This window comes from Protopterus annectens, chromosome 7.part0 (genome assembly GCF_019279795.1).
Source record: "Protopterus annectens isolate FY-2018-M chromosome 7.part0, PAN1.0, whole genome shotgun sequence".
In the NCBI taxonomy this organism is placed as follows: domain Eukaryota; kingdom Metazoa; phylum Chordata; order Ceratodontiformes; family Protopteridae; genus Protopterus; species Protopterus annectens.
Window position 1 is genome coordinate 887,519,732 of NC_056739.1, and position 14,424 is coordinate 887,534,155.

General features: G+C 39.0%; 1 protein-coding gene across 1 annotated transcript in view; it reads left to right on the forward strand.

Annotated features, from left to right (window-relative positions):
* The window catches only part of SCAPER (S-phase cyclin A associated protein in the ER), a gene marked incomplete in the record, with an annotated part of 4,815,867 nt that overhangs the window by 2,797,847 nt on the left and 2,003,596 nt on the right, over nt 1-14,424 (forward strand). Inside the window, 1 exon segment of the mRNA XM_044077465.1 lies at nt 4,634-4,699. Within this exon segment, the coding sequence (XP_043933400.1) occupies nt 4,634-4,699 (66 nt within the window).

Here is a 14,424-nt window from a genome sequence, read left to right on the forward strand (position 1 = left end):
GGCTTCGCTGAATCTAGCTTTGTTTGTTTAACTTGAGCACTAATCCAGGCCATCTTTTTTTTGGAGAAGGTTCCGCTGCACCCAGTGGCAAATGTGTGCAGTTAGCACTTGTCTGATCGAAGACTGCTGGAACGGGGCTCAGTTTTTAGCATTCTATTGGTTAATTGGTTTAAATCAGTTTGCTCATTTGCTACTGTTATATTAAAAATATACACTTTATGCATCATGGCTAGGGTTAAACTATTCATGGCACCGTACAGTCTGCTCTTCAAATTTTCCCTTCAAACTAGCCAGTTTTTTTAGTTTTAGCACTCAAATCTGCTTCTTTGAGCTCAGCACTTTTTCAGAACTCGTTGCAAGCACTAAGTAAGCTACAAATTACTACAGCATTCAACTTTCCTCACTTGTCTAGAGGAAGACAGTTTTTAGTACTTAATAAATAAGCACCTTTCCCGGCATGTCTAAAGGACAGCTCCTGGTGTTTTCTCCTGTCTACCTGATGAATCTGGGCATCCTGGGACAATGCAGCAGTTGCCTCATGTACACAGACAACCCTCTCCTCTTACCACCCAACACTACAACATGTGAGAGATGCACTTATATAGCCAAACTGGAAGCAAAGCTCTCTTCACCCAAGACTGGACTAGACAATCAAGAAGAGAAGGTAAACACTTGCGCCACACCACACTCATCATATAGTCCCTCAAAACCTACACCACCAAAACACACACACAGAAACACAAAACACATGCTTACATTCATGGGGGCTGTCAATACAAATCTGCCCAAGCAACAGAGACCTTCAAAGCAGAAATGCAAGCAACCTGCACCCGTCCAACACAAACCAAATGACACATAGCCCACAAACTCAGTGCGCCACTCAACCACAGCCAATAAGGCATAACAACGTACCCAACACTCTAGTTATAGGTGAGACTATAGTCAGGCACACTGATGTTCCACTCACCAGGCTAAACAAGGATAAAGTTACTGTCAGCTGCCTGTCGGGTGCCAGGATCCGCCACAAAATGCACGAGCTCAGGTCACTCCACAACAAGTACAAATACGACTCTTTCATTGTCCTTGTTGGTGTGAATGACATGAGACATTACCTCCCTGGACTACATAAAAAGAGACATGGAAGAGCTCTCCGATCTTGTAGCCCAGGCCGGTATGATCCTAGCCCTGAGTAGCATCCTGCCATCACCCAGAATGATACCACAGTAAAAGGACAAAATGATCGACTTCAACAATTGGCTAAGCTTCTGGTGTCATTTTAAGGAGATCCAGTATCTGTCTGCCTGGGATGACATGATCGACAGACTATGGTGCTTTGCAAGAGATGGCCTGCACCTGTCGCCCTTGCGATTCCGGATACTGGCTAAGGCCCTTGCCACCCCTATAGTGCCTTTTTTAGGCAAGGTTAAAATGACAAATTCACCACCGTAACAGGTATAAGCAAGCAAAATCTGAGGGTAATGCTACTCAGTGCTAGAAGTCTAAACCTCAAAATGCACTCACTCGAGGCACTCCTTAAACTGGAGAACATTGACATCTGTGCAGTGACAGAGACTTGGTTCAAGGCTCCAGAGAGCACCCCTGCATTACCAGGCTATAATTCATACCACACCTTTTGGACACCTAACCTGGACCGAAACACTAAAGGCGGAGGCGTGCCCATATTAAGGATGTCCACACCTCCAGGCTAGTTGTTTAGCATAATGCATCCGAGATTATCCAAGTGCAACTACTCTGATGTCATTCCCTGAAAGGGAGGGTAGTCTCTAACCTGCAAACCAAACTTCTGCTTAGTGCTGTTACTTTTCCTTGTCTAGTTATTTGCAGGTTATACTTAGGTTATTTTGCCAATTTTCTCCAGTAAATACCAGCCCATCTCTTGCATAGTTTCTATACTCCTACTTGGAGTCATCCCTTTTGGCAAAATTTCCTTTCCAGGGGTTGGCTTAGTTCTTAGAATACTTAATGTAACTTTAGCAATATGATATTATGTGTGGTTGTTAATTCTCCATGAGGATCTGCATAAAAAAAAAAAAAAACAAAAAAAAACATACTCTCTCCTTTTTTCTTAACCCCCCCCCCCCCCCCGCACACACTGTTTCATCATAATCCCTTTCCAGTTTGACTTATAACTTTGCATGCTTTATGGATATGAACCTTAATTGAGTAGCTCTACAGTATGCATTCAAATCATATCCTAAGCCACGTTGTGCTACTGGAAGGAATACATTTTGCCCTCTTTCCCTAAAAAATATATTCTTTCAAATCTTTGCTTAAATTATTGCCTACAGCTTCTGACCTGTATATAAAACTAAATAGACCAGTAACATTTTCACCTTGTGTATCTTACTATCTATATCCATAATTGACAGCTTCCAGTTTCTCAATTTGTGTATTATCTTTTGTTTAATCTCTTTCCACATATTTTTAATAGCCATAACAGAATCCTTTTTAGTCCACACACCTAAATACTTCATCTTATCATGTCCCCATAAATATGATGTTGTTGAACCATTGTATGGGTACAGTTTAATACTATAGTCTTCATTTCATCTTCAATAACGTTGTATTCCAAAAAGACTTCAAACTGTCTCAAAATATTAAGCAACACCAAAATGTCATTTCTGGATTTATCAAGTACAAAATAATATCAGATGCAAATAAAACTAACTTTTCTTGATTACCATAGTGGTTATATCCTTGAATTTGTGAGTACCTTATTTTATTTGCCAGTGGCTCTAAATATGAAGCAAATAACATAGCAGAAAGTATTTTAACAGCAAAGCCATCCGGTGAATGGAGAAAGGAGATTATAGCAATATGGATGACTGCAGTTATGGGAGTAGAAAATAGGTAAGAGGGGGCTAGATTTTATTGGGAAAAACATAGGAAAGGGGTGAAGGTATTGGGAGCAAATATCTAGGAGAGGGAAAGTTAATAGAGAGGTATGAGATGCAGTAGAAGTTTGGACTGAGAGTTGTAGGCTGCCTTCTCTTTTAGGAATTGATAACGTAGTATAGGGAAATATTAAGTGAAAGACCAGGTCTGGTGGAGTTTAGCTGACTCTAGAACAGAAGTTGTTGTTGTTGTTGTGTCTTTTGGCTTTTCCTGGTTAGGGGTCGCCACAGCGGAACTCCGGTCCACTAATGATTGGCAGTAAATTTTTATGTGCTGAGTTGCCGGCCCTGAGACACAACCTTCAATGAAGGTACGCCCATTCATGCATGTCTCCACACAGAAAACACTCTAGCTGAGAATCGACCAGGACAACATCTTACTGTGTGGCGACACTGCTACCGCAACACCACCACCGCAGTGAGTCTAGAATAGAAGATATTATTTAATAAAGGATAATTAGTTAGGTTAGTCCATTTAACAGTAATGCATAAAAATTATATCAAGCAGTTAGAAGAGGGTGGAAAAGGCTTGGAAGTGAGAATGGAAAGACAATGTACAGTTAGAGGATATTTGTATGGCTCCCAATTAAACACCAGAGGTCTAGGATGTTTGAACCCAAAGCAGACTTTAGAGAATTGTTCCTCAGAGAGAGAGCTAGAAAATGCTGGAGGTTAGATGGAAGAGGGAAAGGGTAATTGGGAATAAGTTTTTAGGGAAAGTAACAAGTTGGCGAATTTAAAAATGCCCAATAGTATATTTTGTCAGAAATGTTTGGAGAGCAAATTATTTTAAATGAAGAATTTCTTCAGTGCTGAGATATCGAAACTGAATTGTCTAGGTATAGTAAGTCCTTGTTAGAAAATGGAAATAAAAATCAAAACCAGCCACCGCTGCAGTATTGAAAGTTGTAAATGAGGTAAAATAATTGGAGGTGAGATCTTTACAAAAGAAATCAATGGAGTTTTTTGGGAATGATGCATGCAGAATAATAATCAAGAAGATGAGTGGCTTTTCGAGGAAGGTGGGACTTGAACAATTTTTGTAATGTTGGAGTCCATCATAATTTTTAAAAGAAAACATATGTATAATGCCTCAGAAAAAATATTTATAATCGTTTGTTTTCTTTTCTATTAATGAACCCATGTCATTCCTAAATGTGTAAAATTAATGCAGTTATTACCAAAAAGTGAGAGAGTTTGGGCTTCCTTTTATAATTCTGAGATTAATTAAGTGCAAGCCCCAGAATTCTGGAAAAGATGATATAGAACTATAGGACAACTGCCAGTGTTGGACGTCTCACTCTTACTTTAATTTCCTCTCTCTCTTTTTTAGTTATTTTTTTTTTGCAAAAGAGCAAGCACCCCCCCCACCCCACCAACCGCAACACCCTCCCCCCCCCCCCGCAACACCCTCTCTGTTTTGGGTGAGGAGAAAGCTCCAACACCCCCAGAACTTATACATACCAGCTCTGAGAATGCCATGCCTCAGAAAAGTAAATTCTCTGAGAAACCCCAATCTCAGACTTCGTATCTATAAAACATGCATTTTCTGTCATTCAGTCTCACTATACTAGAGCTTCCACTAAGTCTCAGAATTAAAAATGGTTACAGAAAATTTGACTTAGCGTAAAATGTTTAATGTAATGTTTCTAAGGAAGCATGTTTAAATGTAAAAAAACACTGTATAATCTATCTATTTCAATTTCCTTTTTTTTCAGAGCTAAGGAATATGAAAACTCTTTGGATAACAAAAATCAGATTCCAGAATCACCCTATAAGGCAAAGTAAGTACTGAACAGTATTATACATATTTATTGCTACTTTTTTGAAGGTTAAACTCTGTTGTTTTGCATCATGAAAGTATTTTATGTATGTTTTATACTCCAGCAGATGGATTCCTTCGTCCTTAGAATAGTTGCAAAGCAAAGCTGAGGGAAACATTTAATATTTTTACTTTGCCTAATTTTAGATTGTATAGTTAGACAGATTCTGCAGTAGATTGAATTAAGTATAAATGACATTTGTGCTACCTTTACTATAAGATAGGGAGTGGTAGTTACACAAATAAGATGCTGCAATTGAGAAGACTTGATCGACCATTTGTGATATGAGGTAGTGTCGTCTGTGCCAGGGAGATTAGTGCAGTGCACATGTAACATATGCCAGCTTAGCTAGCTGAAGTTTTGTAAAGAATTTTATGTTGTTTGCCTATCGCACTGATTTGTACAGATGCTTGTGTTAAAAATGCATCAACAGTGGGTCTTACTGGACAGAAAAGATCTATATGTGTATGTCAGATAGTATTATTATAACTGATTAAATGTATATGTTGTAACAGAGAATTCCAGCTAATTTTGAAAAATAGGTTGAAAATTAAATGGGTTGGTTTAGGTCATAAAGATTTTATCTTAACTGCAGCCAGAGACAAAAATGTCTAGGAAATCCAGGATTAGGAATCTTACTGTATTTGTCCTTAGGGGTAAAATAATTTTTACCCTTAAAGGGTGGAAGTTTTTTGAAATTGTTCAGATCCTGCAACAGATCTTAACAAAGCTTTGGGTGTGTGTTGTACTAGAGTCAATTGAACAGCACTGAAATGATTCTTTAGATGTTAGTGAGAGATATGACTGGACTCTCGCAGCAGCAGTTTGTCTTCCGGAACAGGACAGTAAAGATCTGTCACAGATATCTCATACAACCTCACACCTCATCTTGCCTTGCTGTAGTAAGTAACTGAGCACACTTCACCTTGCCTTACTTTAGTAAATAACCAGGGAACAGTAATTATTCAGTCAGTCAGGAAAATATAGTGAGATTAGTTAAATATTGTTTTTCTGCATCAGTGTGAATCTGTCCAACTGTGTTATTTTTTTTATATCTCCTGTGATTAAAACGGTGTTTGTTGTAACTAGATATTCGGTATTCTCATTGTTTCTATTTTATTTATTATTAAATATTTCTATACCTTTCGTTGTGGCTGGTCTTTTAGAGAATACTTTTAACATCTTAAGAGTACTTATACTTATTTTAGTGACACTGCGGCCACTCCAAAAGGCTTGCTGCATTGGTCAGACTCTACCATTTGTATTAGTATTAATTCTACTCAGTATAATTGGGTACCCTTTTAAGAGCCTTAGAGTAGTTGACTTGTGGCAGCATAATTACCTTATAGTCTGGGCAGAGAGGGCACAGCTGGTAAATCTGTACCAGCCTGTCCTAGGTGTGTGTGTGTGTGTGTGTGTGTGTGTGTGTGTGTGTGTGTGTGTGTGTGTGTGTGTGTGTGTGTGTAAATCAAATACAAAATGTGTGTCAGCTACTTGGAACAGGGACACAGAACTCCAAAGTGCTCAGTGTGGAGTCTTGTTTGGGGCCTAGAGAGAGAGAGAGACAGGGAGTCCACCCCCACCCCCGGATCTGGAGTGTGCTTCCTGTGTGCTCTTAAAGGGAATTGTGCTTGGCGCAGAAATACTGTGTGAATCCATTTTTGCTCGTAATGAAGATTGAGACTCCTTGATTACTGGCACTGAGTAGGGACAGTCACACAATTCATGATTGTATTTAATATTTGTTCTTACAACAACAGCAGAATCATGAGAAAACCTAGAAGAATGGCAAAAGTTATTTAGAGTTTGGAGTTTGAAAAAAAACAAGTGAAGTCGCAGGAGCTGAAAGAAAAAAAAAGCAAGAATTGAGAAGAATCACTTTAGTTATTTTTCAAGCTGCCATTCATTAAATGTATTTATTTAATTTATTGTTAACTGGGCCATCACCTGGCCCAGCCCATTTTTAGTTGTAGGCTGAAGGGGAAGAACCAAAAAAATGCATACATTGGAAATGTTACATGGTAAACGATCTGTAGAAACTCTTTCTAGGTATTTACACAATAATGGTATTGCTTAGTATATATAATGGAAAAATAGTGTTAAATAATTTGTATTAAGCATGCTATTCAAAGGTAATGTTTCCACTGACAGTAACAACAAAGTATTTCCACCAAGAAACTGTTTTAGTATAACCTGTTAAGCTTGTAGCATGAGTTATTGTGTTCAAGTTTACCACGTAAGAGACATTTGGTTTTCTTTTTATGTAGAACTTTATTTTGTTGTACCCATACTAAGAGGTCATGTTGAGATTTTTGCTTGTCTAATATAAATTCCTGTAGTTTTTTTTTTTTGTGTATGTAAATTAGAGTCAGCTGTGTATTTGTGCAGTTGGTTCATAAATATTGTGAAAAGGAGAGGGCCAAGTATTGTTTTTTGTAGAACTCAGACTTGAAGTTGGAAGGTACTCTTTTCTGTGTTTGCCTTGTTACAAAAGTATGTTCATTAGATAATGTTGAAACTTACCTGAATAGACCAGATTAAGAAACTAAGAGCTGGAATTCAATGACTCCAGTCACAGAACTCCAGTGTTTATATTGAGCAAGGTTCAATGATTCAGAAAGATGCTTCATAGGGAACTTTCATGAGCAATTCACTAGTCATTTTTATATACTGTTGTGTTAAAATATGTTCATCAAAGCCACCATTGTGTGCAGTGAACCATGGACCCCATCACCTTGATATTGTGCTGGGGGGCACAGCTGTTTGTCTGGCATGATAAACGTTAGTGTAAGATAATGAAAAGTGATGGAAATTAAAAGATTTCAGTAGATGTGAAGAGTCGCTATAACAACATGCCATCAAAGTTCACTTCACTCTGTGACAAGTAAGTTCTTTGGCTTGCATGCTTACTGTTAAATAGAATTTAAATTCACTGGGGTAACTGTGCCTTATTCTCCAAACACAGTGATCCCTCAGCTTATCTAAATCTTATTCCATCATGTTAGTGTATTTTAACTCACTGTTGACAGAAAAGCAGTTGAATCTCCCCTTAACCATCCATCTTTGTAAAATCAGCAATCATTTACCCCCAAGATCTTTATCAGTATATGGACACTGATTACAACAGCCTCATTTCAATTTTACCTGCTTTGGTTGGCCATTTAACATTATTAATACAGTAGTTAAGACAAGTTCTTTTAAAGAATGTGGCTATTGAATGCAGTTCTACTACTCATGGAGCTGACCAACGAAGTAAGCCCCATCCGGATTTACAGTTACATCTTGACGGTAATCTTTTTTTGGAAGATGACCAGCAATCATTTTCTCAGTGTGATTTCTGTGAAATGGTTAATGTTAATAGATGGCTTGAAAAATTCAGCTACTCTGATGAAACTACATTAGATTGTCCGATGGTAATTTTCTAACCATGGATCAACAGATTAAACAGCTGGATAAAGTGTTGTTCAAGTTCAAATCTCTACAGGTAGATAATATTTTTAAGTGAGAGCATTAAATGTTGACATGTACCAAAGGGTTTGCGTCAGTGGAAGTTTCCTCAAGGGGATGAGGAAAATTCTCCATTTCATATGGATCTTTGGACCTTTTTGATAAAACAGGTTTTGAACTTACTCAATTGGTTATTAAAGAAAATGAAAGGCATATGCATAACCTTAAAGAGGAGATCTCTAAACTGGTTGGCTCCATCTCAGGTGGCTTGAACTTTTCCCAACATAAATCCAGTTTTAATAATATTTTTCCACAGGTTGAATCCCAGATGATTTCTGTTAAAAGTAGAAAAGATAAAATGTTGCAATGTGATGACAATGAGTACCGCATTAAGATGGCTTATCCCAAAATACATAAAATAACTCGGACTCTTACACCCCATCTGAACACAAACAAGATATGACAGATGGCTATGATAATGGTTCTTACAACAAAACTGATATCCCTTTAGAACAACCGTTACCAAGGTGATCAGAGAGATTGGCAAACAAGTACAGGGAGAGAATGGACATATCGGGCAATCGAGAGATCAATGTGAAGCGCAAGGATTGGATGAGGAAGAGCAGATTTGCCAACAAAACCAAGAAGTGGTGATTTCAGAAGGATTAGTGGAAGGCCATTTGGTTGGCTCTGTACAATGTACTGTTTCAGTAACATTTTTTCAATTTTAAAATTTATAATTTTACAGATTTACAAATTGGGCCCGAGCATCTTGATTTATTTTTTAAGGGTTTTACCTGTATTAACTCGGGCTAGGCTATTGGGCCCGAGCATCTTGATTTATTTTTCAAGGGTTTTACCTGTATTAACTCGGGCCAGGCTAACCTAGAATACACAATACTTGATCTGAAAATGTTTATTAGAAAACTTAATTTCTGAGTGTTGTTTGATGGTGAGATTGACATGGTAATTTTAAGTGAAAAAGTCTTTTGAATCCCCCTTTAGAACCAACTATTAATGTGTTTGAAAAGTCTTATGAATGTGAGATCAGAGTCCTATTGAATAGTAAGAGAAAATATAAATTTTATAACCTCACCAAAGAAGAAAGACGTAATAATATCACTTATAATGAAAACATTAGGTGCATGAAGCAAGACAAGGGTGGAGGTCTGGTTATCATGGATTCAATGGATTACATTAGTTCATAGGTTCATAGGTAGGTACTAGGCTAGGGCCTATATAAGCCTAGCCAAAAAATGTACCCTGGCTTTCGCCACCCAAGAAAATTATTTTCCTGTGCCCCTGTCGAGTAGAGCCAGAGAAGTGATCCCTGGGGTGAATTTCCCATTTCCCATCCAATCATCAAGATTTTTCTTTGAGTGCTAATGAGGAGATCCATTTGACATAGATAGGTAGCCTGCTCCAGAGTATGGGAAGTCTCTGGGACAGGAATCTATCCCTCCAGCATGTTCTGTTTATTGTGGTGACAAGGTTTAGGTCCCTAGAGTATGTAGCTCGGAGGAATTGGGATTTCTTTAAGTGGCGCATGTCCAACAGCTCTGGATTTGACATAGCTTTGTATGTTAGGGAGAGATTGCCCCTGAGTAGGCAATATGCAATGGAGTAAAGCTGTATTTTTTTGAGACGGTCTGCATAGGGCATCTGTTTGAGGCCAGTAATCCTCTTTGTGAGGTATTTCTGTGGTTTTTCCAGTTGTTGTAGATGTCTTGTGAGGTACATACCAAAAGGGGCATTGTACTCTATAATGGGTCTAATGAGTGATGAGTACAGGGGAACAATGACCTCTTTTTTTCTGGATGAGACTCCTTTTGTGATGAGATGAGCCACGTAGAAGGATTTCCTGACTACTGTGGTGATGTGATTATCAAAGGAGAGACTAATGTCCACCTGTGTCCCAAGGTCTCATCACATTTTCGGCATTAAGTAGACTACCAGCTATGTGGTAGTTCATGGGTACAGAGTTTTTACCAAAGGGGATGACAATACACTTTTTGGCATTGAGCTTCAGGCCATGGCTTTGACACCAGGTATCTGTCTCAGTGAGGCCCTTTTGTAGTTTGTTCACATCGTTAGGTGTTTTGATTATGGCTCCTAGTTTGCAGTCATCTGCAAACTTTGTTAGCCAAAGACCTTCTGTGTTAGCCTGCACTTCAGAGAAGTAGATACCAAACAGGAGAGGATCCAGGACTGAACCCTGTGGTACTCCACTTATCACTGGTCTGAAGTCGGATTTGGAATCCACTACTTTCACAGTGTGGGTTCTGTCAGTGAGCCAGTTGGCAACCCATCTTGTGACATAGGGATTTATACCTAGTTTAGTGAGCTTATCTATAATGCCAGAGTGGGGGATGGTGTTGAAAGCCTTGGCAAGATCTAGATAAGCTGTGTGAACCATTTTACCCTCATCTATGGCTTTGGTGACTGCTTCAAAGTCAGTCAGTCAGGTTTAGGAGACATGATCTGCCTTTTACAAATCCAAACTGGGTAGGGTCAGAGTTTGGAGATTACCAATGTCTTTGTTTATGAGTTCCACGATGATACGTTCCATGGCTTTGCAGACCAGGCTCATCAGGCTAATGGGGCGATAGTTCCCGGGGTCCGTCATGGCTCCCCCTTTGTGGAGTGGGATAACCGTTGCGGTGCGCCATTCAGTGGGTACAAAGCCTGAGGTTGAGGCTATGATTGAACATCGTACTTAGGTAGGGTGCCAGTTCATTCTGTAGTTCATGTAGAACGCAGCCTGGGATGTTGTCAGGTCCCTTGGATGCTGTGTTCTTGGCTTTTGTGAGTGTTTTTTTTTTTACCTGTACACCCGTGATTATAGGAACTTTGCATTCTTCTGGTATAGAGATAGGCCCTCTAGGGGGTGAGAGGGGGGTAAAGTTAGCACTGAACCTATCTACTAGGATGTTGGCAATATCAGTTGGTTCTGTATGTTTAGCGCCATTGTGCTGTAACTAAGAGCAGATCTGAGTGTTCCCATTGAGATTCTTGACATAGCTATAGAATGCTTTGTGGTTGTCTTTAGAGTCAGTGGCAATTTTGTTTTCGTAACTAGCTTTGGAGGATTTTATGAGGGATCTCAGCTTATTACTGAGGTTGACCAGGGAGTTGTTCCAGTCATGGGATTTTACTCTTTTTTGCAACAGTTTCTTTCTTCTGTTGTAGAGTTTGTTTATGGCAGAGGACCACCAGATTGGCTTCCTTTTTTTGGAGGATAACATCTTGGTTCTGTTAGGGATAGCATGATCCATGCACTCGTGTAAGTGCTTATAAAGTGCATTTGTGTAGGATTCAGTAGTCATACCTCTATTGTCCATCTGCATGGGTGTCGTGAAGTTTGCCACTTCTGTCTTAAGAGGTGTGAAGTTGGCTTTGGAGAAGATTTTTATGATGGTTTCTCTAATTGGGGGTGGGGTTGGGATGTGGATGTCTAGGCTGATTAGCTTGTGGTCGGATCTGACCAACGAGGAATTGACCTCTGGTGTGGAACACCGGTTTCCCATGTTGGTAATGACCAGGTTTAGGATATTGCTGCCCCTGGTGGGGGTGTGAATAAGTTGATCCAAGGCGTTGGAATTTATGAATTCTAGAAAACGTTGAGCAAAAGAGTTGGTACATGAGTAGTTTTCCCAGTTAATGTTGGGGTAGTTGAAATCGCCCATTATTAGGGTGTTGGGTTGTACCCTAATACTTTCCAGTGTATCAAGAAATGAGGAGTGGGAATCCTGGGGCATGGTGGGGGGTCTGTAGCAAGCTACAGTTTGGATTGTGGTCTTGCCCAGAGTCAGTTGCACTTAGATCATCTCAGATGCATTATGCTGTGCAACTAGTCTGGAGGTGTGGATATTCTTAATGAATATGGACACGCCTCCGCCTTCAGTGCTTCGTTCTGGGTTAGGTGGCCGAAAGGTGTGGTATGAATTGTAGCCTGGTAATGCAGGGGTGCTCTCTGGAGCTTTGAACCAGGTCTCTGTCACTGCACAGATGTCAGTGTTCTCCATTTTAAGGAGTAAGTAGGATGACATTGCTGCTGACTGATGAAACAGTTTAGCAAGCTGTATCTGTGAATGAAATTAACACTGCTTACAGAGCTATTAATATTTTTCTTGTTGAACTTTTGTTGTTTGACAGCATTTCTTTTGAATTATTTAATTTTTTTGAAAGTTCATTTCCCTGTTCTCCCAAAAATCTTTGGAATTCTTAAGATTCATTCGAATATATCCAACCCACCTTTGCAACTTATTGTGGCTGCTGGTGGCTCAGTACTTTTCTCAGGTACTTTGTGACTCGTGGAATTTTATTGATTAGGGTTTGGTGAAGTAGTGAGAAAGTTTAAACTATTATCAGACAATGATGTTAATTTCTGATTTTTATGGAACTGATACTGAACAACTTTGTTTTCTTTGATGGCAAGTATTTCATACAATTGCAAGGTGTTGCTACTGGGGCCGCATGTGCCCCCACCTTTGCTAGTGCTGTGTTAGGTGGGAAATTGAGCTTGTTTTTCAGTTGGATTCATTTGAAATATTACTTCCTTTACCTTGAGGATATATTTGTGTTGTAGTCTGGTAATATGGACCAACTTTGCAAGTTTGTTGAGGAGTTGGAATTAACTTCTACATTTTTGAAGTTTACACAGAATGTCAATGGTTACAAAATACATTTTTTAGATGTTGAAGTTGGAAAAGGGATTTGTGGAAGGTTCAAAACCTTTATCCTACCTTTTAAAAGTAGTCACCCACTACATCAAAAGAGGGGTGTAGTTAAAAGCCAGTTTATTAGAGTTTCTATATTAACATCTGATGACAAAGAATGTATGTATCAGTTTAATAAGCAGATTCTGATGAAGTCCCCAGTTCTAGGGGATGAAAGTGCTCAATCTTTGTGGTTTTTATGTGGAAGAATAAAAACAGCTTGTACTGAAGAGTTGGCTCACTGCAAGTGATTCCTGCTGCTTACAATGTATGTTCTTGACTTTTTTCTTTAGTTATAACTGACACTGAGGTTACTTTTGGTCGTTTTTATAATGTCTGAATGAATGGCAGGTTTTGTTGATGTTTCTTTTGCTACATCTTGCATTCCTTGGGGATGTCTGCTATATAGCATTTAAAGTGCTGTGAATCTGATTGAAGCTTGTGGTGTTTCCCTTATAGCAAACCAAAGCTGTTGACACAGTTGGTCTCAGTTTCTCCCATTCTCTTTTGTAGCTCCTCATTATGTAGACATTAAAGTATTAAAATGCTTAAACAGCCCAACTGTTGGAGAGTGATATATAGATGTCCTTAGCTGTTTCACGTTAAATAAAATTGGGAGAGTTCATGACATGAATGGGATGCTTTGGTTAGTAAGTATTTCTTGGGGAATTCCTACTGTAGAAAAGATTAGTACAAATGATTTTGTAGTAGACTTTGCATTAACAGTTCATTAGTGTACTGCCTTGGGAAATTTTGTTGCATAACTGATGATTATCCAGGATATGCTGACAGCCATTAGTTTACAAGTGGACTTAAAATGTCTATTGCTCTTCTTTCAAATGGGGCTTCTACTGTAGTGAGGATATCAAAGGGTTCTTAAATGCTGGATTAGGTGCTGTCTGTCTGACATTTTGAGCATGCTGCACAAACCCTAGCTTTTCAATATCCATTCCTGAAAAAACACCCAAATTGTGGTTACGCACTAACTTTATCAAAGGTGTTGTAAAAGACCTTCTACGTAATAACTGACTCATTTTCTGTTCTTTGTCGCTCCCTACCCTGTAGCGGTGTTAGTTTGTTAGCCCAAGGTATGGGTATGAAATGACATTGTTCTGTTCCTTTTTTTCCCTGTGTAGTCTTTGTATTATTTCTGCTACTGTGTAATGCAGTGTCTTCCCACAAGGCCTGCTTGAAGTTGAAATGGCTTATCTCTCTGTCAGCCAAGTCAGGATTATTTTCATAATTTTTCTATGGTTAAGTGGTGGCTACAGTCTCTTCTATAAATATAGATGTAGGTTTATCCCCTTCATCTAATTTATATTCTATGAAAGGTAACTCAAAAATAATTGTCCTCCATGGTTACTGGCAGTTTCCATGTTTGTTCTGCCTTTAATATCTTTCTTTATCCTTGGAGTCCTGCTCCTGTTTTCAACTTGCCATCTGCTTTGATGTAGCAGGGAGAAGCTTAGAACACTGAGGTTCCCCTTTCCCCCTTCCTTCAGTAAAGATTTATCTGTCTTC